This window comes from Octopus sinensis, linkage group LG1 (genome assembly GCF_006345805.1).
Source record: "Octopus sinensis linkage group LG1, ASM634580v1, whole genome shotgun sequence".
NCBI lineage: Eukaryota > Metazoa > Mollusca > Cephalopoda > Octopoda > Octopodidae > Octopus > Octopus sinensis.
Window position 1 is genome coordinate 81,524,856 of NC_042997.1, and position 25,764 is coordinate 81,550,619.

Here is a 25,764-nt window from a genome sequence, read left to right on the forward strand (position 1 = left end):
GAAACCAAACTGCATCTCATCCAAGTTGACTCTCTCCCTAATCAGTTGGGCTATGACCCTCTCTGTAACCTTCATTACCTGATCCAACAGCTTGATACCTCTGTAATTATTTGTATCTAGAGCGTCTCCTTTACCTTTGTAGCAGTTGACTAGTATGCTGCTACACCAGTCATTGTGTATGACTCCTTCGTGTATCACCTGGTTAACTATTGAATAAAAATTGAATAAAATTTGAATAAAAAACAATAGAAAAAGGAAATTCTGGGAAATTATTATTTAATTTCTTAAAATTATAGAAGATAGAAAACACATTGATATCTTTGCTTGCTTATGTTTTATTGCTCTAACTGATGTGTTATGGTCAAATCACTCCAATTTTGTTATTAATCACATTACTCCTAGAAAGTTGTCCAGTTCAAGATATGCATCTAGATTGGTTTTTCAAAAATGCCTCTACTTTGGCAATCATACTATAACAGGGATTCTTTTTCAATCAGATTTCAAATCTTAAACTATATAGAATGGTTGTGTCTCATTTATCCCAAGATCAAATCTGATTAAAAGATTTATGATCAAAGACATTTCACTGGTGATCACCCTATGTTTTTGGAGTACGTCTAAGTCTGTATTATCTAATATATCTTTTCTTTGTTTAAGATGGTAGGGTATGATTTATTTCCTGTAGCTTCAGTGGCCTCATAGAAGCACCTTTAATGGTCTATGTGTTTGCATATATTGTGAGTGGGTGTTTGATGTATCATTACTAAATTCAAAATAAACATGTAGCTTGAACTAGCAAGAAATTTGGAAAACTTGTGCTCAGAATGTAAACCTATTGACCTTCAGCCACCAACCAGTCCCATATTTTATTATTAGACATCCTACTAGTCTTCTACAAGTCTCATATCATTACCTGATTCATCTCCTATTGAACCTTAAATTGACATAGGGCAACTATGACCATGCATAGTTGTTCCAGTTAGATTTTATCCTTAAAAAAAATAACTTGGTGAAGAAAAACATTTCGTCATTTTTTGTTTTTGTTTTTTTCCTCCTAGAAAATGTTGTTCATATGGTCAGACTCAACAGATCATGAATATCAAGTGACCTTTATATCTGATTCCACAATCATTGATAAGATGGTTTTGGTTGCCCCCCCACCACCACCACCACCACCAAATGGCACTTAATCAAGCATCCAAATGCAACTTTTACCTCATTTTAATTGCTAACATTAAATGTTATCAACTCAAAGTATTTTACAAGCTATTCAGATATATTATCTGAGCAACTAGCTTTCTATATTTGCCTTTACATAATATCTTTATAACTGTACAAAATTTGATATAATGTCAATTATTATTATTTTTGGCTTTTTTATTGCGATTGTGTTTTTGACCTGCTGCATCAAAACTGTTGGCTATATATCTTAAATAACAGTTTTATTCTTTCAGTATGGATATAGTCACAAATAAACTCAACATTATTTTCATGTCTGTTTTTGTCAAATCATTACATCATTTAACTATCAAATTCTTCTTTCTTTCATCCAAGCCAACAAATGTTTCCTGTTGTTTTTTTATGATTATAATTTTTACACTTGAGAATTTTATATATTATTTATTTATTATTGTCATCATAGAATTTCTAATTTATATAAGTACTAACAGCTAAGCCCGGTTTCACCCGGTCTGTTTAGATGATGTGGCTGTGATCGTTTTTGGTTAGGCATAATTTATAACAGTGTTTCTCAACCCTATCATTTCGGGTCCCCTGTTTCAATTGGAGCCTCCAGCTGTATGAAAATTTCCTGACTCCTCAACCCCTGTCAGAAAACAGCTTCAGGAATTCTGAAGAACGAATTTGTATGTAGTCTGGGGAAATTCCATTAGAACGTTTTAATCGATTTTCTCGATAACTATGGGGGCTAGGAACAAAATACAAACCGCATTCCAATCTATGCACCCATCTCCACATGTGTGCCATTTTTCATGCGAATCCACCCAGCTGTTTGGTTGTGAACCTCAAGACAAGAAAGAATACAACGATCACCCATGTCCAATTTATATTATAGATTAATGGTAATAAAACTAAAAAGTCTACTTATCATCATCATCATTGTTTTAACATCCACTTTTCCATACTTGCATGGGTCAGATGGAATTTTGTTAAGGCAAATTTTCTATGATTGTATGCCCTTCCTGTCGCCATCAGGCAGTTGTTTCCAAATAAGGTAATATTTCCCTGTGATATGACACATTTTCATGAAAGATTGGAAATGAAGGACAGTGCTTGCATGATGGAGACATTTGTTTACAATTATCATGCCATGTCAAGACAAGGAGAGTGTAACACATGCTACCTGTATATATACAGTATATGTCTGTGTGTGTGTGTGTGTATAAATATAATATGCTCCGCTGGATGTGCAATGTATGTGTACGCATGCTACAGAGTGTTAGTATATTGAGAGAGAAGTTAAGCATAAGAGGAATTAGATGCAGTGTGCAAGATAGAAGACTGTTCTGGTTTGGTCATGTGATGCAGATGGATGCTGACAGCTCTATAAAGAAGTGCCATTAACTCAAAGTGGATGTAACTTGTGGAACAAGGAGACCCAGAACGACATAGGATGAAGTACTGAAGGATGACCTCAAAATGCTGAACCTTTCAGATAAGATAACAAAGGATCAAATTACCTAGTACCTTGCTGTCATCAAAAAGACCCATCCTCCGCAGCAGAGGTGTGAAGGCTGCATCCCTGATGAAGAGGATTAGCCTGCAAGAGTCTTGTGCTGGTGCCTTGTAAAAAGCACTCATGCCAATGGCACATTAAAGCATGCAGCACACATGGTAAAGTGGTTAGCATTAGGAAGGGCATCCAGCCATAGAAACCAAGCCAAATCAGAGTGGAACTTTGTGCAGCTTACCAGCTCTGGTCAAACCATCCAAGCCATGCCAGCATAGAAAATGGATGTTAAAGGATGATGATAATGATGATGATATGTGGCCAGCTCCTGTCAAATTGTCTATCCCATGGTAGCATGGAGAACAAATGTTAATTGATGATGTTTTGGTATGATTTTACCTACTCAGTAATAGGTGGCACCACAGTTATTCAAAGCTCAACAGGAACTGCTGTTCTTATAGAGAAAAATTGCAAGCAGAACATTTGCTAATATGTGTAGAGGCTTACTGAGCTGAAATTAATTTAATATAATCAAATGAAGCTGTCAAGATCAAAATAAGTGGTACATTTTTAACACATTCCCGTACATTAGAATGTGAATGGGATTCACTGCAACATTTTGTGTCAGAGAACCAAATTTCTCTTTATACTGTCTGTGTAAAAACAGATGAAGCTCCAAACAACTTCATCAGAATACCAGGCATGTTGTTTCAGCATGATTCACCTCCTGGCACTCTACAAGCATAGAAGTGCTGCTAGGCAGGACTATCTGAGATGCATGCAGAGCAACAAAGCTGTTCTGCATGAACTTGTACAGTGCTTGAGTATTGCCTACTTATGGAGTTATGTCAAAAGGCTGTTAATCATGTGTAGGACAAATTCGACTATCAGCTGAATTCACTGTGAGGACCTTTGACAAGGCAGGGCAGGTGGTATTCCTCTGTCTAGCAGTTTTGGCGAAAGAGGTTGTGTGGTAGACAAGGTTGAAAAGATTGAGGAAAGACACTTTTCTCTTTAGCCAAGCTCTCATCACCTTGGAAAGAAAGAGGGAACTTTTGTTTTCATAGCTCTAATGTATTATAACACTCTTTCACTTGAACATGCATTGCTTAATTGCTGGTTATATTTCAGTGTTTTTCTAAGCAGAATAGAATACCTCCAAGAACTTTTTGGAGAAATTATATTATTATATAACAATCATTTAATTTTAATTAAAATTTTATATAACAGTGCCAATCAATTATTGTACTTTTTTTGTCACTGCTCTCATGGATTTCTATGATTCTCTGTCACCATCCAATTCCATTATTATGAATTTGAATTGAAAGCTTGAGTCATAGTGAATCTTTCAGTACCTGAGTACACAACCATGGACACACCCCTATGAATGTGTTGCAGTTACTCTCTTGATAGAGCTTGGTGATCCTAATCATTGATCTTCTAAGGATTCCTCTTCTCAGCATCAGTATAAGAAGCACCATTGGCTCAGTTGAGCTCTATCTCTTCACAATCTGCCAAGCTGCAGTTCCATGATCTCACTGTATCCTTAGCAGGGTGGATGTATGGGTGCTATGCCTCGCCAAATGGCAGCCAGTAACTGTGCAAGGCAAAGTTGTCAGTCTGTGAGGTATTTTCAAAATACCAACATACCAATCCATTAATATACAACTGAGCTCAATGATAATGATTTATTAATGATTATCAGTTAGCAAAATGTATCTTTCACAGACTTTTTTGTAGTAAGCATCAAGACACGCACTGTTTTCTATTTAGTAGATATTTATTAGGTAGGTGACTAAATTTTCTCTTTGGAGAAATAAAACTAATTCGTAAAATGATTCAGTATTTGACTTTTTGTAATTGTTTTATTTCCTGCAAAGTTCAAATGAGAACCATGATGAAATAATGCTCTAACATTTGGAGCAGTGATGCTGCTACGCATACAAACATCTCTGTCTATTCTGTGATGACTACATTGGCTTCTACTCTTGTTAATTAAGTACCTTCATCCAGGGTCACCTGATATACCATCCTTTCCTCCTCTATTATATCTTCTTTCCTAGGTTTTCTATTAACCACTTCACCTAATCCTTCCTAGAATATCAACTTACTGGCATTCTATATCTTCTTATGTTCTTCCTGCTGACATTGAAATTTTCATGCTAAGCAAACCATACAACTTGAGTTGAAGAAACAGGAAAATAAAAGAATTATATCCTGTAATCAACAGGCACATTTGTCCAATTCCAGATAAAATCAAAATCATCATTGTCCTCATTGTGACTTCAAAGCAAAATCCATCCCAGAACTCAAATTGCATTCATACATCCTTGCAAATAAAAGCTTTGCAGTTTCTTTTATTTTTAAACCTTCTTTTTTATAATCTTTTCCTTCAAACACACATGCATCAAAATTGACATGAGTGATTATATCATCATCATCATTTATTATTATTATTATTATTATTATTATTATTATTATTATTCAGTAGCTTTATTTTTATAGCGTGCTTTCACTTCACTACCGAGCGCAGCTCTGTGTGCCTTGGGTATGTGCTGTGATTTGTTGTGATGCTCTGATGGTTATTGTATGGAAAGTGTTCTGCGTAGGATGTGTGCAGTGCCTAGTAGTGCAATTTTCTGTATGTTATATGTGTTTGTAAGTCCTGGTGTTTTTGTTATGTATTTGTCTGAATATTTTTTTATCAAGCCTAATGCACCTACTATGATAGGAATTGTTTCTGTTTTCAGATTCCACATTCTAGTTACCTCTATTTCCAGGTCTTTGTATTTTGAGAGTTTCTCCATTTCTTTTAGAGACACGTTGTCATCAGCCAGTATTGATACATCAATTAGAAAGCATTATTATTATTATTATTATTATTACTATTATTATTATTATTATTATTATTATTATTATTATTATTATTAAGGTGGCAAGCGGGCAGGATCATTAGCACACCAGGTCAAATGCTTAGCGGTATTTTGTCTGCCGCTATGTTCTGAGTTCAAATTTCACTGAGCTCAACTTTGACTTTCATCCTTTCAGGGTCGATAAATTAAGTACCAGTTGGACACTGGGATTGATGTAATCGACTGCCCTTGTGGCAAAATTTGAAACCATTATTATTATTATTTTAAAAGGTTTAGCATAACTCCTCACAAAGATAAATAGACAATAGAAGAGTGTGATGCAATTGCAATAGATATTTTATTGGTTTGAACAATATTGACAGAATGACATCATCAGTCTTCAATTTTCAAGTTTACAACTGGCAAAAGGAAAAAAAAAAAAAGAAGAATATTTAATCAAACAGTTTTGTGTAAATATGATGAAATTTCCCTGTCATTTTGTTCATCCCTTCAGGGTATGATGTTAATAATTCACAAACATATTTCTCCTCATGCATTTTGAGGACTGAAAGTGTACATGTGGGACAGAGATAACCATTTGGTGTACACAGCAGAATGCGCCAAACACAACTTGATTTATGTTGGTTGTACAACAGAACAACTAAACAAAAGATTCAATGGACACAGATAGGATGTCAAGCACAATAACAGTAGTTCGACAGAACTTGCTGAACATTTTACATTAAATGGCTGGAATTGTGAAAAAGACTTGAAAGTACATATTCTCAGAAAATATTCTGAATCTGCTACACTTTCAGTCCTCAAAATGCATGAGGAGAAATATGTTTATTAACATCACTCCCCAGAGGGGTGAACAAAATGACAGGAGAATTTCATCACATTTACACAAAACTATTTGATTGAATTTTCTTTTTCTTTTCTCCCACACCTTTTTTCTTTCTTTTTCTTTTTGCCAGTTGTAAACTTGAAAATTGAAGACTGATGAGGTTATTCTGTCAAGGTTGGAACACAGTTTGCCCCATTCAAATTTTTAAATTTAAATTTCTATGTATCACTTTTCATTTTGAACTTGACAAAGACAGGCAAGCTGTTGCAATATTGTTCAAACCAATAAAATATCTTTTGCATTCATATTATTTATTATGACTATTATTAAGGCAGCAAGGTAGCAGAATCGTTAGCGTGCCAGACGAAATGCTTAGCGGTATTTCACACTTCACTACATTCTAAGTTCAAATTACCTTTCGTCCTTTCAGGGTCAATAAAATAAGTACCAGTTGAACACTGGTGTCAATGTAATCAACTCATCCCCTCCCCCAAATTGCTGCCATTGTGACAAAAATTTTAAACCATTATTATTATTATTCACATACACTCAACAGATTAGACTGTTGGAAAAGAAAAGCATCCTAATATTGGGCTACAACAAGTAGCTTTACATACCAAGAACCCTTCTATTGGATTACAGCAAGTTTCTGTTCTCTTTATCTACTACTACCAAATCAGGCCTTCTAGCTTCTATTACTCTGTCAGTCTGAATGTTAAAGTCTCACATCTTGTATTTCTTACCTTCTAATACTTTACTAGGTTCATGTTCAGTATGTTCAAATCATAGCTTTCTACATAACTCCCTGTGGATTGCTCTCCCTAGATTGTCATGTCTTTTCTTGTATTCTTTCTGTGCCAGCATGCTACATTCACTTACAAAATGAGTAATGCTTTCCTCTTTTGATTCGGGTTTTTCTCTATCGTGGCTTTTAGCCAATTAGTCCTTAATGCTTGATCTTGTGCAGCAACTAACAAACTTTCTGTCTCCCTCTTCAGCTTTCCTTTCTGCAGCCATAACCATGTCTTACTACTACTTGCTGAAACTATCTTTTTGAATCTATCATGTTACATCTCCTGTCAGTCAGATAATTTCTGGGTTTTTTTCTTCAGATTTTTAAGTTTGTTTGGTGTTTTGGTTTCCCTATGTCTTGCTGTGACACTAGTAACTTTTAATAAACTCTTCACTGTTACCTACATAGGAGTCTATATCTACTCTAGCTAACTCCGTGCAGTCTTCTACTGATATTAACCCTCTTTCACCTTCCTTTCTAGGTAGATATAATCTTGCTACTCCTGACCTTGGGTGGAGTTTTCCATTCATATTGAATTCCTTCCTAGTTCTTCTGTCTAGCTTTGCTAATTCAGTTTTTGTCCAATCTACAAAAGCTGTTGAGTTATGATATTGCTCAAGTATTTACAGCCTTCACTAGAATCAGACCATTTAGCTTTGACTTCATTACCCTTCTTACCCTTCTGATGTACTCCTTCTCAATTTTCGGTTTTCTTTCTGAAGTTAGTACTCTGTCAGATTCTAATGCTCCTAGATACTTATAACTCTCTCCTCTTTACAATGATTTTATTGTCTGGCCATCTGGTAATTGGATGCCTTCGATGTTGACTACCTGTTCCCTTCTCATGACTAATATTGCACTCTTATCTATGCCAAATTCCATGCCTGTATCCTTCCTGAAGAGTTTTACAGTCTGTGTTAGGGAATCTCTCTTTTTCATTCTTACTAAAAAGCTGCAGATCATCCATGTTGAGCAAATGGTTAATTTTTCCCTTACTATTTCTGAACTGACACCCTGCATTGCCTTCCTTAATACTAAACTGAGGCTATCAAACATAAGACAAATATTAAAGGAGACAACTCCTCTAGGAAAACTCCTCTTTTGATATTAACTTTCCCTAAGAGTGTGTCACCTGAGTATAGATCTACTTTCCATTTCTTCATGTTGCAGCTAATTAATTCTCTTATGTTGTCTACTATACTGAATATACTAAAACATTCACTTATCCATGCTCTTGTTAGATTTTTCTTTTTACTTCATTTAGAACTGCTTTATCTATATATAATAGATCTTGCGTTCCTCTAGCCTCCTGCAACCTTTCTGTTCTTCTGCTAGTAAACTCTGATTGTCAAGTTGCTCATAAATGCTTTCTGTTAACAGCTTCCACACTAATGGTAAGCAAGTGATTGGTTTATAGTTGCTAGCTGTATTACCCTTGCTCTTATCCTCCATAATGAGTATTGACCTCCCTCTAGTCATCCAATTTGGTATTATTCCTCCATTAAGGCAATCCTGAAGTTGTTCCCTCAGCCTCCCATGTAAACTACTGAATTCCTTTAGCCAGTACCCTTGAACTAATACTGGTCCTAGGCCCTTCCAATTCGGGATTTTCCTAACACTTTACTCATTAATGCACTAGTTAATCTTAGATCTGGTTGCTTCTCACTCACTACTTCTTTCCTTATGTTCTCTATCCATACTGCATCTACATTATGATTGACTGGTTTATCACAAATATTACTCCAGAACTTTCTAGCTTCCTCTGCATTAGGTTTCTCATTTTCAGTACTTTGTTTTCCACTATTTATTTGGTCATAAAATCTCTGGTCTGTCTCAAATAATCTATTCTGTTAATACTAATCTATTCTTTTCTGATATCTGGGGAGCTTGCTTGCTACTGCTATGATATGCTGTTTCAACTCTTCTATTATTGTCCCAAATCCTTTCTCTTTCACTAAGTATCTTTCCTTGAGGCAAGATTTGCATCTTGTGGCTCCTAACTTGTTTGTTTTCCAGGCTTCTATTCTACTCAGATCTTGTATTAAGGCTTCACTTTATTTTGTAGTCTTCTTTTTCACATTTGCTCTTTTTTAATATTTCCCTGTGAGCTATCTGATCTTCTGGTGATTACTCCCCCTCTTGCATAGATCAGTAAGTTAGTTTCTTCTATATCTTTAGTATCTGTCCTACTTATAACAGAATCTACTTTCCTAGTAATTTATTGTAGCTTCCTTCTGTTGCTTCCTTCGATGCCTTTTAATGCTGGCAATCTTTTTATTTCTTCACTCATTACTTCCTGCTACTCATCTAAAATCTTCTGACCTTCTTTACTTAAATCACTTAATTCATTGGTACCAGTTGGCACTTCCTTATTGGTAGCACGATTATTATTTTTTCTTTTAAATTCTTCTGTGGTTTGAGCTATATCTCTTATGTTATTGTTTGTCTTTCTTTTCCAGTTCTCTTGTGATCTCTTCTACCTCCAATTCTGTCATCCACTTTCTTCTAATAGCATTAACTTGATCAACTACTCTCTGCTCTGTTACTTTAAACATTCCCTTCTCTACCCAAAGTGTTAACATCCATTTTCTATAGCCCCTTCTTCTAGGTTCACTTTCTAAGCACTGTATTACTATCCTGTTTTCTTCACTGGTCCACTTCCTCCTCCTTACTCTATTATTTGCTTATGCTGTATTAGGATGACAGCTGTGGTCAGTCTGTATCTTTACTGATCCACTGTCAAATGAAAGGCCTTCCTTTAAAGGTCCAGCTTCATTTTCGCTGTTACAACCAGAGTTCTTCGGAAACTCCTGTCTCTCATAAACTGAGGTAAGGTAACGTTCATCACCATCGTCATTATCACTATTATTTTTCAGCATATGAAAGTTTCAAGCAACTTTTTATTGCATCATTTGTTGCACCTTTGGGCTAGTGGGGTGGTGTGTGCTGCATTTTTGGGATATTGTATTGTATCAGTATGTTTTATTATGGGGTTTTGTTTGAGTTTTCTGTTGTATTAGTTTTTATATTGTGTTGTTTATGTAGCACTGGTTGTGTTCTGTTGGGTATCAACCTTCTATGGCACATGTTGTGGGTTTTGTTCATTTTGTTTGGTATTTACAGTATGAGTTTATTCCTGTATGTTTTTGAAGGGGTGTTGCATAGTAGTATGTGTTTGTGTAACTCCTAAATCAACTATTTTATAGTATCTTTTGCTTGTTTATTATTATTATTATTATCATCATCATCATCATCATCATTATTATTATTATTATTAATATTATTATGATTATTATTTGTTTAGGTTTTTCAAAGGAATGTAGTTTTATACTTGGATATTCAGCCATGGAGGATTCATATGCTTCAGAAATTGAAAGAAAAGAGCTTCTACAAAAAAAGCACTATTTCTTTCTTAATGAATTACAACAAATGGCTAGAGAGTTACCGAGGTAAGAATCAGTAAAATTCCAAATAAACTTATGACTTGTTTTGGGTAATAATTTAAACAAAAAGATAGTGCAAAAATTAGCTTTGAAAATCATTTTTGTTTTTCATTCTTAATCTGATAACTTATTCTGTTGGTCTGATTTGCTGAGCTATCAAGTTACAGGGACGTAAACAAACCAACATTGGTTGTCAAGCAGTGGTAGGGGAAAAATACAAGGACACACTCACACACACAACATGGCTTCTTTCAGTTTCCAGCTACTAAATCCACTCACAAGGCCTTGGCTGGCTCGGGGCTGTAGTAGAAAACTCTTGTCCAAAGTGCCATGCAGTGGAACTGAACCTGAGACCATATGGCTCAGAAGCAGACTTCTTATCACACAGCCACACTTGAAATCTAATCTCACCCAGATGAGATATTTTTTTAATTGATGAATTAAAGAAAAAATAATCCAATGAATTACATATCTTTTTCAGAAGAAAAACTTGGGTTTGTTGTGTCTGTAGAGGGTCATTAGGCCAATATTAATAACATGCACTAGTTCAGTTCCACTCCTTTATTATAAATCAATTGGTTAAATATCTATCTAACTAATCAATTGTTTGTTTAATTTGTTGGTTAAACTGTCAATCATTTGTTTTCTTTTTTATTTGTCAAAGTTCTTTCAACAAATTCCCATAAAGAATCTTGCAAACCAAATACAAAAATTTGGATTTGTGTTTCATTAAAATACTTGTAAAGAACAAAGAGAATAGAGCTTGATAAATGTCTTTGAATAAATCTGTTTGTATTTTGAGGCTTTAAAAATAATCATTTTCAGTCTCAAGTGAAATTGTGAATTTTAATAGCTTTATCCAAATTGATTTTTAATCTGAATTTCAGTCTCTTCCAAATTAATTTTCTGAAGGATTCACTGATATTTTCATCATCTTTATGCACCATCTATTAATTGTTAAGCATTTTCAGTGTGTAAACATTTTATGGAGAAAGCAGTTATAGTTTCTGTTCTTTAATTCTTTTACTGGTTTCAATCATTAGACAGCAGCCATGCATCACTGCTATAAATTGGATTACATGCCCACCACCACCCACCTAGTACTTTGTCTAGCTCTTATTTTATCAATCCTTAGCAAATTGTGCACTTTTGCAAGCATTAAAGTCAAGTCTCTGGTATGAGAATAACACACACACGCATACACACACACTTTTCTGAGGCTTTGAAAAGTGTCATGGGTGCTGCCCTTCCACATTTGACTAAGAATGTAAAATAAAAATAAAATGCCCAATACCCCCACTGGCTCTGCACCCTCCTCCACCACTATATGTATATATATATATCCCCTCTGTCCACCTTTTCTCCACCTGAGGCAGCCATGTTTCCCCTCTAATACAAAATTCCTTTTTTCTATCCCTCAGTACTACTCTCCACACCATATGAGGGACCTCTTATCTTGTGACTTCACTGCTGCTAATGCTATATAAAAAGCACCCAGTACAGACTGTAAAGTGGTAGTTGGCATGAGAAAGGACATCTAGTCATAGGAATCATGCCAAAGCAGGCAGTGGGGACTGATGCAGTCTTCTGATTTGCTGACTTGCCAGTTCCTGTAGAACCATCCATGTCAACATGGAAGATGGATGTTAAATGATGACAACAGTAACAATGATTAATATATATATATATATATATATACTAGCATTAAAGACCCGTCGTTGCCGGGTCATAGTGCTAGTGCATGTATATATGTGTACATATTACATGTACATCTATATATATACATCTACACATAAAATACAAAATACAAAGTTATATCTTGTTATATCTCTAGTGATAACAATACTCAAAATATATAACAGACTGGAATTGTAGGCCTGTCTCTTGTAATTTCGATCAATTGTATCTTGTCCTCCCTCTTGTATAGAAGTGTGGCTACAATCCACCCTACCTCTACTTCGGGGGTGGGGGGGGCATGTGTTAAAATCTTCTTTTTTCTCTACATTGTATACTTTATAGACAATAGTCTTTTCTTTAATTTAATTTTTTATTATCCATCTGGACTATTCCATTTCTGCACGCTAATTTTATTTTTAATTTATTCCCATTCATGTGAAACCACTTATTCAAGTTCAAATCATTGATGCAGTTTTATACCAATTTAACTTTTGTTATGTTACGATTATATTATACTTTAGTTTGATTTTAATTATTACTTACTACATATAATTCAATTGTTATTATTATTTTTATTGTTAAAGTGAAAGTATCTGACATAAAATAGAGAAACGTTTTTGTTTCACTTTTAACATGTAATACTGAAATAGTGGAGAAGATATGATATTGCTATGGGCTCGCCCTAGGCAAAAAGTTCAAAATTTTTTTTGCCGACGACACTCCCCAGACCCTAAGTAAGGCATGTGTAAAGTTTGAATGAAATTGGTTCTCAAGTTTTAGGGAAACACACAGACAGACAGACACACACGCACACATTCTCAGTTTTATATATATATCATCATCATCATCATTTAATGTCCGCTTTCCATGCTAGCATGGGTTGGATGATTTGACTGAGGATTGGTGAACCAGATGGCTGCACCAGGCCCCAATCTGATCTGGCAGAGTTTCTGCAGCTGGATGCCCTTCCTAAAGCCAACCACTCTGAGAGTGTAGTGGGTGCTTTTATGTGCAACCAGTGCGAGGGCCAGTCAGGTGGTACTGGCAATGGCCACGCTCAAATGGTGTTTTTTAGATGCCACCTGCACAGGAGCCAGTCCAGCGGCACTGGCAACAACCTCGCTCGAATGTTTTTTTCACGTGCCACCAGCACAAGTGCCAGTAAGGTGACGCTGCTAACGATCATGCTCGAATGGTGCTTTTTATGTGCTACTGGCATGGAAGCCAGTTTGCTGCCCTGGCAACAATCATGCTCAGATGGTGCTCTTAGCGCTCCACTAGCACGGATGCCACTCATCGAATTTGATTTCGATTTCAATTTCACTTGCCTCAGCAGGTCTTCGCAAGCAGAGTTTAGTGTCCAATGAAGGAAAGGTACGCATAAGTGGGCTGGTTACACTCTTGGCATAGGCCATGAGGTTATGGTCTCACTTGGTTTGCCAGGCCTTTTCAAGCACAACATATTTCCAAAGGTCCCGGTCACTAGTCATTGCCTTGGGGAGGCCTAATGTTGGAAGGACATGCTTCACCACCTCATCCCAGGTCTTCCTGGATCTACCTCTTCCACAGGTTCCCTCAACCGCTAGGGTGTGGCACTTTTTCACACAGCTATCCTCATCCATTCTTGCCACATGACCATACCTGCACAGTTGTCTCTCTTGCACACCACATATGATGCTTCTTAGGTCCAACCTTTCTCTCAAGGCACTAACACTCTGTTGAGTATGCACACTGACATTACACATCCATTGGAGCATACTGGCTTCATTCCTTGTGAGCTTACGTATGCCCTCAGCAGTCAAGGCCCATGTTTCACTGCCATGTAGCATGGCTGTTCATATATATATATATATATATAGGTATGTTGATGCAAACAGGAAAGATAGAACTCAAATATATGAGCATATGTATATTTTTTTATTAATATTTAGCAGGAGTAATAGAGTGACTCAAGGTCTGAAAGTACCAATGCATGAAACTCTCTGACTTTGAGTCATTCTGTTACTTCTGCTTAATATCAATTTACACATAAGCAAATTTTATGTTGGTTAACGTCACGAACATATTTTAACTAACCCAAATTGTGTGTGTGTATGTATATATATATATATATATATATATATATACATACACACACACACACACACACACACACACACACACACACACACACACATATATATATATATACATATTACTTGTTTCAATCATTGAACTGCAACCATGCTGGAGCAGTGCATGGAAGAGTTTAGTTGATCAAATTGACTGCAATAATTATTTTAAATTTGACACTCATTCTATTGGTTTCTTTTTGTCAAACCATTAACTTATGGGGAGCATACACAAAGCAACATTAGTTGTCAAACACTGAGAAACAAACAAGACAGGCTATCATATTCATTCACATATTCATTCTCCTTCACTCATGGTTTGATTGACCCAAGGCTATGTCAGGAGACATTTACCCCCCTCCCCTCCCACTATGGTAGAATCAAACCCAGAATCATGTGATTTCTAAAGGTACATCTTAACTACGTTCTCACACTTGGGGCCCATGTACATTTTATTTTGTTTTTTGCATTTTTAGACGTGGTGATCGAGATAGAAATAGGTAGAATAAAATATGTAAAGAAAATAAATAAGTAGGTTAGTTGAAAGGATAGCAGGATAGTTAAAATGTAATGGTTGTTGACCCTGAATGATTTAGACAAAATTAACTTCAGCAGCACTTAACTGACAGGCTTGGTTGAGTAATATGAGACCAAATATTTAATCCCCCTCTCAACATTTCCTGGGTACAAACTTAATGAAGTGGATTTGTTTTTTATACATTTGTGTATTATTTATCATTTTTTTTTTTGTGTCATTTAGTTGATACTACTGTTACATTTGTATAGGAGGTGTTTATATTCACAGAGACAGTATTAACACCGAGAGGTAATATTTATCCCAACTTTAAGGTAGCGAGCTGGCAAAATCATTAGCCAGCCCGGCCAAATGCTTAGTGGCATTTTGTCCGTCTTTACATTCTGAATTCAAATTCTGCTGAGGACGACTTTGCCTTTCATTGTTTCTGAACTTAGTGTCCTTGTGCCAAAATTTTAAACCAAAATTTATCCCCATTTAAATGTGGCTGTTCTGTTAGAACAAACCATACTGCGGTAGATACCTTGAGAGAAACTCTCATATTGGCTTTTGGTGCTAAATGCTTTATTGTGTTTTTTTTCATAGGTTTTATTTCTTTCATGTCTCTGTAAACTACTTCGGTGAATTATTTGAAATTGATTGCAGTTTATTTGGTTATATTTCATATTTGTTGCTGTTCTAACTATTCTAAAATGCAGAGATGGTCATGACTGGAATGTTTTCATCGTAGCTCTAAAGATCAGTAATTTCTGGGTTTTTTAATGGATCACTTTTAATTGTTTTTATATTTACTTTTGCTTTACATATATTTTATTGGGTTAGCAAGAAAGTAACTTCCTTTTTCACAAATAGATAGAGTTACGATGTTTTTGAATGACTTTTGTCAATGTTATGATTTTTTCCTTTTGACATTTGATAGCCATTGCTTTTAGCTTACCTTAGAAGCAAATTGCATGTAATTTTGTTTACAGCTGTTAATTCAGTGTCAATTTTAACAAAAGCGAACATTTTCCCTGTATTTTACTTTTTTATTTCTGTAAAAGCAAGACAACTGCTGAGGCCACAAAGAAATATGTGAAGTTTACGGTGTTGACTGCTTAACAGAACGCATATGTCAGAAATGGTTTAAAAAATTCCATTCTGGAGATTATTCACTCAAAGACAACCCATGTTCTGGTTGACCTACTGAAGTTGATGATGACCAAATCAAAGCGATCATTGAATCTGATTGTCATGTAACTGTGCGAGAGGTTTCAGAGAGGTTAAATGCATCATGCACAACAATTGAAAATCATTTAAAATGATATTTGGATTCCACATAAATTGAAAGAAATTCACTTAACACAACGAATTAATATTTGTGATATGCATCTCAAATGCAATGAAATTTACTTTTTTATAAAACAAATCATCACTGGTGATAGAAAATGGGTTGTCTACAGTAATATCAATTGAAAACAATCATGGTCCAAGAGTAATGAACCATCACAAACCACACCTAAAGCTGAATTGCATGAAAAAAAAAGGTGATGCTGTCCATTTGGTGGAATTACAAAGGTGTTGTGTATTTTGAGCTGCTTCCAAGCAACCAAATGATCAATTCAGATCTTTACTGTCAGCAACTAATGAAACTGGAGGAAACAATCAAAGAAAAATGGCGAGAATTGGCAAATCATAAAGAAATTATGTTTTACCATGACGACACTAGACCACACATGACTTTGCTAACTCGTGAAAAATTATTGGAGGCTTTGTTGGGAAGTGATGTCATGTCCACCCTATAGCCCTTACCCTGCACCATCAGATTACTATTTATTTTGCAGTTTGCAAAATTCTTTGAATGGTAAAACTCTCAATAATGATGATTACTTGAAATTGCACTGCTTCAGTTTTTGGCTGATAAGGGCCAGAAGTTCTATGAGCATGGAATCATGAAATTGCCAGAAAGATGGCAAAAGGTCATTGAACAAAATGGAAAATATATAATTGATTAAAGTTCATTCTTTGTATGAAAAAAATGACTTTATTTCACACTAAAAAACTGAAATTACTTTCTTGCCAACTCAATATATCTTAATCCTTTAGCACTCGTATTACTCAGTCAAGTGTAACACTTATTTTCTAATATTGTTTTAAATTAATCATGCATTATCTCATAGCTTTGAGATTTCAATGATATTAATGTGTATTTTTAGAATGACATTGTTGGGTAGGTGTGAGAAGCCACATCTGGCCTTTATGAAGATAAGACAGATAGAATATTTAGGCCAGATATGGCTGGTTTAAATGCTAAAAGGTTAAATATGAAAACATCCCCTCTTATCATCACCCCTCATTTCCCTCACTGGTAATACTTATGTAAACAAAAACAAAGTGTGGTGCAAGAGACTATCTAAAAGCAATCAGCTACTCAATTACCCACATCTACAGTAAATTTGTAAGATATTTAAGAAATGTCTGAGGCTAGCTGAGAACATCTCAGTGAGCCTCTTGTAGGTCACATGCCACTTTTTGCCAATCTTTGGCCTACTCCATTTGTGCTGCCCAAATTTAAAGAACACTATAATTAAGTTAGCATTGGCTTGACATATTTAATGCAGGGAGCTTAAAAGAAAAAAGAGAAGCAAACTGAGATTGAGAGGGGAAAATAAAACAATGTTAGTCAATGTTTGATATTATTTTTAATGTGACATCTCAAGACATGTTTTAGTCTTATTCTGATGTCATCAGTGAAGAATAGACTTCACTATACTTGGAAGAATTACTTAGTAAATTACAAGATTACAACTGATTGGTGTAGAAGAATAGAGTAGTTTAGAGAATAAATCATTCTGAGATTCAACTTTGCATAAAATCAATTCTTTAGTGTTAATATATTTAATGCAAGGAGCATTAAAAAGCTAATTAAAAATAAATTTGATATTTGAGAGAAAAAAGAATTAATATTGTGTATTAAGAGCAGGGACAATTGTGGATGAGTCTTAGTCTTATTCTGACCTCATCAGGGTAGCATACTTGTGAATGTATCATTATCTTTTATTTGTTCAAAAAATTTGGACAGCAGCCATGCTGGGGCACTACGTTGAAGGGTTTAGTCAAACAATTTGACTCAAGTATTTATTTTTTTAAGCTTTGTACTTATTCTCTCAATATCTTGCCAAACTGTTAAGTTATGGGGGATGTAAACAAACCCACACCTTTGCTGGACAGTGATGGGGGACAAACATAAGAACACACACATAAATATGTATATACATCAGGCTTCTTACAGTTTCCATCTGTCACATCCATTCATAAGGCTTTGGTTGGCCCAGAACTAATAGTTGAAAACATTTGCTCAAGGTTCTTACAGTAGGAATAGTTTCTTGATTGAACTAGACACTGGAATACTGGCTCATGCATTGTAGTTTCAACTGCCTCTGATTCAGAATAGGAGAGTTAATTATGCATTGCCTCAGTGAATAAATGATAGACTTTTCTCATCAAGATATTTGCAATATACTAGTAACCTATCCTGGAGAAGATTATCTTTCAGCCATTTAAAGGTATGAAAAACTGCATTTGACTGTTCATGCTTTTTCTGAAATGTTCACTACTCATGGAATTCCATTGTTGTCCATATTTTATCTTCTACATTGAATCTGTAATAACTAAAATCAAACAAGTGCACTAACCTCTTCACAAATTAACAAATGAATAAAAAGTGAACATTTATTTTCCTTGTTACTATCTTCAACCTTTTAGCATTTCAACTGGCCATATCCAGCCCAATTATTCTACCTGCCATATGTTAAAACCAACCACATCATCTGAACACTCACATTATCCTGCAATATCCTTCTAAAAATAAACAGTCACGTCATCCACATTTCAAACCTATGAAATAATGCTTGATTAAATTCAGAACTATGTGAATAAATAAGCATTACATTTGACAGCGTGAAGGTGTGTGGCTTAGTGGTTAGGGGATTCGACTCATGATCACAAAGTTGTGAGTTTCAATTCCCAGCGATGCATTGTGTCCTTGAGCAAGATACTTTATTTCATGCTGCTCTAGTCCACTCAGCTGGCAAAATTGAGTAGTTCCTGTATGTCAAAGAACCAGCTTTGTCACACTCAGTGTCATGCTGAATCTCTCTGAGAACTACATTAAGAGTACATGTGCCTGTGGAGTGCTCAACCACATACACGTTAATATCATGAGCAGGCTGTTCCGTTGATCAGATGAACTGGAACCGTCATCGTCGTAATCGACGGAGTGCCAGAATAATCTGAATGCCAAAGGGTTAATAACTCTTGTTGCTCTTTCCATTGTTACCACTGTGACTTCTAAATTCTTCTTGTTTCCTTTCCAACAGTATTATCACTTTGTGAAGTTTTTTGACTTCATCTTGAATTTTGTGCACAGTACACTTTACTTATTCATGCTATTCCCTCAATCCACACTTTGCTTCTTGTTTTTAGATTTGATTTTTCATATTGTTTATAAATAACTTTTGCTTTCATTTATCTTTTGGTGGCAATTGTTTATTTTCCCTAATTCCTTTTTTTACTCTTAGGCTGTCTAATAGTGATTTTGTCAGTTTTAGTTCTTGTCTGTCATTCTGTATAAGTTGTTCTTTTACTACTGTATAATAATTGTTCATGTAACCCTATGTCAATTTTACTCAAAGTGAGAACTGAACCAACTATGATTGTGATTTATTTTATGTTATGTAACTTATTGATTATAGATTTGCCTGTATGTTTATTAAAAAAAACCTTTTAAGTAAATGAAAAGTATATATATGAATAAATTGTTTAATCTTATTGCATTCTGCTCCACGCTTTTCAGCAAATACCAACAGCGAGTACCATATGATTTGCTGTCTGGCCTTGCTCATGCTTTGTTAGATGGTACGGTCTTTGAAATTGTCCAAGGCTTATCTGAAGTACAGCATTTGGAAGAGAAGAGTTTATTTAATCAGCGAGTGAAACAGACAAATGATCATAAAGGTACTGTAGCTAATTGTTCTTGTTTTGCATTTTTCTGTGTACCCTTCCACTGTGATCTGGTTCTGTGATAGCAGATCTTTTCAGCTTAGGATGTTGAAATTTAATTTCTTTAATAATCCTGTTATTGGAATTTCATATGTACACATGTATTTCAGTTTTATGTAAATATTTGGTAGATTTTTTCCCAAAGTCATCTAAAAACCCAAAACTTGTCACAGCTGACTATCACTGATCTGGTGTTACCCTTTTCATTTGAAAGTTGTTGGAACACTGTACCAGATTGTAAAAAATAGGGAGTTTCCACATATGTTGTTCTTTTGCTAAATTTTTATGCTCCCCTATATCAAGGGAAAATTCAATCTGATTCATGAACCCTGTTTTCATCCCTCTCTGAAAAAATTGAACTGTTATTAGTCCTTGTTATGCCACAACAATAATCCAGATATTCTGCATTCAGTGAGACACAGGCAGAGAAACTAAGCATGTGTTATTTCTTGCCTACACAATCAGCTGCAATGTCAGGAGTTTGTATCTGTATCCATGTCAAGACATTTAATCTTTTTTGACTAAGTCCTCATAACTCTAAATTATGTACTGCAAAGTGGCATAATTCATTGTTGTAATTAGTAACATTTTTATAACCATGATTAATTGGCTTGCAATTTTAAATTCAGTTCCCTCTGTGATGAAATTAATTCTGTTCAGAATTATTTACCCTTTATCTGCTGAGTTTTAGTGGAGCTAGGTACCATCCTATGGATCCATGTAGTTCAAAAAAATTATTTTAAGGTGAAAAGTCAGATTGAAGTTGAAGTTTATTATTTCTCTAATGTAGATTCTCTGTTTCTGTTCAGCTGTTAATTAAAATAATGACCAAGGAAAATTAGCAGGGATGACATTTCCATGGAAAATAATTAGTCACAATTATAACAAGCAAAGAAACTTCAATTAATCATGACTGTAAGAAGCAGGAGCAACAACTTTGTATATCAAAAATTCAAATGGGTTGACTGAATGAAAATGTCAGTTAATTGGAAATAGTTATGTAGTGAGGTAAAAAAAAAATGTAAATCTGATCATTTCCATATATTTTGATGGCTTTGAACATAGTTTGATCCTATTAGACCTCCTCAATGAGGCACAGTCTTTACTGTGACTGGCTGATCTGTAAAATAAATTGCAATATCTATACACAGTAATGCAAAATCATAGCTTAATGACAGAGAAACTAACAAGGGATGTAGGTAGATTTTAGGTCTATTGATTCAGTTTTTTTCTCAATGTTTTTTACTTTAAAGTTATAAATTGGAAGAAGAAAAAAACCCCAATTTTTTGCCAAATAACCACATGCACTATATACTTGTTCTTCACTTCAGGTTTATTATTACCTCTACCTTAGCAAAGGCAGAGGTATTGTTTTTAGTTGTGTTTGTTGGTTTGTCCATGGACAAGATATCTAAAGAACCGCTGGATGGATTCGGATAAAACTTTCAGGGATATTTGGTCTCGTGACTGGCATGAACTGTTTAGATTTGTGGATCAATCTGATACCGGACAAAGATTCTGGATTATTTGTTATATTTACTTTACATAAGTATGATTACAATCTTACTTTCAAGTCTTTCTCAATTATCTCCCTTTAGGCTGTAACTATATTGAATGGTGAATTTGATAATTTTGGCTTGTATTAGATAAGAATAAACTATTTATTACTGTTAATAAATTTTCTACAGCCACCATCACATTCCATAACTACCATTGGGATCAATCAGGTACTTAACAAGGATTTTGGATTATTTTTCCGTTATTTTTTTTTACTTCATTTTTGAGAGTAGTTGGGTTCATTTTTAATATTCTCATTTGTGAGAGTAGTTGAGTTTATTTCAGATATTCTCATTTAAAAAATCATCTCTGTCTAATTGTTGAGAGGATGTTGGTGTTGCCTTGGTGGAGGTTTGTGCTCTCTGGGTGCCCTTGTTATTCTTATTTTAGTGTCCTTTGTCTGAAATCTTTTGTCACGCATCCTGTAATCTCTTCAGCAACTCCCCAAATATAACAATATCTGTTTCAATATATATCTTCACATCAGGAATCTTGCAAAACAAATACATAAACATAATTGCCTATTCATTTTTCACTAATTGTACATTTGTATAACAGTATTGTGAATATCATGTTTTTCAATAAGCTCAAAATTTAGTGTTGCTTTTCTAATACCTTAGATTCTATTTTTTAAATCTTCAGAGCCCTTGGATACCTCTTGTGATGCACTAGTGCATGCCATTTGAAAGCCACTAGTTGACTGAAATTTTCTTTTTCACTGTATTGTGTTACTACTTTATTAAATACTAATTGTGCCATGAATATCATTTGTATGAAGCAAGAAGTCCTGTTGTTGTCTCTGCCCATATTATATTACTTGGGTTTTGATATACCCTAGTTAGTTGGTGACTCCTTGACCCTGTGTAAATTTCTATTGCATCAAATAATTTGTACCTATCCACACATATACACAGATGATGTGATGGAAAAGCTGCAGTAGACAAACAGTGGGATAAAATGTCAAAGCAAGACTGGTAGGATTTGAACTTGGTCATTAATCAACAAAATTAATTACAGTTCAGCATCTGTGCCATCTTTACAGAGCTGGTAATAATGCCCAATATAATAGTAATATTAATCATTTCAAATTTTTGCACAAGGCCAGTAAGTTTAGAAGATTTGTTGCTTGATTATATATTTTATGATTTCAATTTGCATATTTTCCAATAACTAAGAATTAAAGTTAAAGAAAGTTTCATATACAGGGTGCGGTGAATAAATTGTCGTCTAAACTACTCAAAAATGAAAATAATACTGACATCTCATTTTAACAGATATATTCACCAAATTACATAAAAATATCTTGAAATACTAAAGAGTAAATTCATTCAATAAAGTCACTATTGGCTTCAACCATGGCTTCCAGACGACTTGATAATCTTCTGCAACTCTTCTGGAGAATCTTCCGCAACTCTCCTTGTTTAAGTTGGTGAATGCTGCCATAATCCTTGCCGTCAGTTCATCTTTGGTGTTACAAAGTGTTTTCTTGGTCTCTCGCTCAATTGTGCCCCACACATAATAATCAAGGGGGTTGCAGTCTGAAGAGTTAGGTGGCCAGATGTTAGGGGTGATGTGGTTGCAGAAATTGTCTGACAGCCATGTGTGGCATGGTGCAGAGTCCTGTTGCCAGACATAGGGCCTTCCACCCTCTTGACCCAGGGCAGCACTACTTCCTCCAGGCACTTGATGTAGGCCTCCCTGTGTTGAGTCACAAATGATCACTTCAAACATCATGATGTTGACTAGATGTTTGATTTTTATCACTCTTGGTACATGTTTTGGGGACACTGCAAGCCAACGGTTGTTCTGTGTGTTCACCATCTGATCCAGGCAGACATTTTTCTTGTCTGAGGAAAACCAAAGCATGTTTGGTTGGAGGGGATGCTTGTGTTTGTTCAAAAGATTCATAATGTGGTCTTATTGAATATATTGGTATAAAACCAACATTTAAACTAAGCAAGCAGGACAAAAACTTCTGTTGAAAAGCATTTGGTTTGCACTAACATTTATAACAACTTTTGATTTTGATGTTCATGTTTGACCTTTTGACAATCTCTGGAGTGAGATATAACTTATCTGGGATGCTGGCCATCTAGATGTTATTCATAATGTTCAGACAACTAATTACCTGCTTTTGAGCCAAGTTAATCAAGTCTGTTTGATTTAGCAGCGACTGGAGGAGTACATACACTCCAAATATGCATTTACATTTTATCTTGCATCCTGTAGGAAGTTTTTATCCTTTTTGTGAACCTTATGAAGGAGATGACAAAGGACTGAAATATATGATGCATTGCTGTACTCGAGAAGACCTACCCATCACAACAGAATTGAGATCCTAAAACTAAGGTGCCACATAAAAGCCATTGGTATTGGTGCTGGTGCCATTTAAAAAGCACTGGTGATGGTGCCTGTAGAGTGTGTTGGTGTTTGGAAGGGCATCCAGCCATAGAAGCCAAGCAAAAACATTATAGAACCTGGTGTGGACCCTGGTCTTGCCAGTTCCTGTCAGCCATCCAACCCATGCCAGCATGGAAAATAGACAGATGTTGTTGATGATGATAATGATTGTATGACAAGTGTTCATTTACCAGCATTCTATACTGAAACACCTTATCAAGCGAATTGACTGAAGAAAATTATTTTGAATTTAGTTAATGTTTTCTGAAGTGATGTACAAAGTGGAGAGAAAAGCAAAATTATCACCAGTGCCAGCATGAAAAACGATAACTAATAATAAATATTTGTTTTCCTTTCTTAATCTTAAATTAAAATTTCTGTTTATGGTATTACATTTTATTATTTGTAATATTTAATTTACTGAAGAACCTCTGCTTTTGTTTACATTTCCTTAGCCCAGAAGCATGAAATGACAAAAAAACATAAGGAGTTGCTTCAAGCCTGTGAAAACAAACCTCACAATTTACCTCTGGTGCAAGCTCAAGTGGATCGTGAACGAGAGGTAAATCAGTTACTTCCCTCTCTATTATTGATTAGCTATTAGTTATTTCATTATCTCAATGTCACTGGTTGCACTTCATATTATAAACCAGAAAAGAAATTACAAGATATCTGGTGCCACTTTTATATGCAGTCTACCTGGCCATTTACATTTTATCATGCAATCTAACCCTCACCTTAATCATAAGCTAGATAAGGTCATTTCATAGTGTAGACTGAAGTAGCATGAAATATCTATGCCCTTTTGTAACTCTATTACGTATGTCTGAGAGAGTGGTGTGTTGACAGAACCTTTAGAATATCAGACAAATTACTTCACTGTATCTAATTTAAGCTCTTTTATGTTCTGAATTCAGATATATATGCATATATATATATATATATATATATGATGATGATATATATATATATATACACAAAAAAAAAATCAGGGTGAATACTTGATAACTGTAAGCACCTGTATATGCCAGTTAGTGGTGTAGGTGATAGGGTATATTTATCAAAAGAAAAACAGGATGCAAAGGATTTAGCGGTACATATGTTTCTGGCTTTATTGGACAGTTTATATCAATGCATAATTGATGTAACATATATGTCAATAGCCTTCTTCAGCCGCGTACAATTACCACACCAAAGACATGTATTACATTATAGCAGGTTTGAGAAGAAGTTTGGGAAAAAGATGAGTTTCGTTGGGAATGCAAATCCTCATAGTCGTATATGGCAAAGCGAGACACCAAAACAAAACGTCCATCGAAACTCGTCTTTTTCCCAAACTTCTTCTCAAACCTGCTATAATGTAGTACATGTCTTTGGTGTGGTAATTGTACGCGGCTGAAGAAGGCTATTGACATACATGTTACATCAATTATGCATTGATATAAACTGTCCAATAAAGCCAGAAACATATGTACCGCTAAATCCTTTGCATCCTGTTTTTCTTTTGATAAATATATATATATATATATCATCATCATCATCATCATTTAACGTCCGCTTTCCATGCTAGCATGGGTTGGACGATTTAACTGAGGTCTGGCGAACCAGACTCCGATCTGATCTGGCAGAGTTTCTACAGCTGGATGCCCTTCCTAACGCCAACCACTCCGAGAGTGTATATATATATATATATATATATATCATCGTCATTTAATGTTTGCCTTCCATGCTAACATGCGTGGGACGGTTTCACAAGAGCCAGCCAGGCAGAAGCCTGCACCAGACTTCTGTGACTGTTTTGGCAGGATTTTTACAGCTAG

The 25,764-nt window shown here is 35.1% G+C and overlaps 1 protein-coding gene across 3 annotated transcripts in view; it reads left to right on the forward strand.

Annotated features, from left to right (window-relative positions):
- Positions 1-25,764, forward strand: part of LOC115219043 (protein DGCR6) — a 40,575-nt gene that overhangs the window by 8,276 nt on the left and 6,535 nt on the right. For all 3 annotated transcript variants that reach the window (XM_036502302.1, XM_036502306.1, XM_036502300.1), the window contains 3 exons: positions 10,486-10,630; positions 19,782-19,942; positions 24,400-24,506. In XM_036502302.1, the coding sequence (XP_036358195.1) occupies positions 10,486-10,630; positions 19,782-19,942; positions 24,400-24,506 (413 nt within the window). The remainder of the gene's footprint in view (positions 1-10,485; positions 10,631-19,781; positions 19,943-24,399; positions 24,507-25,764) is intronic.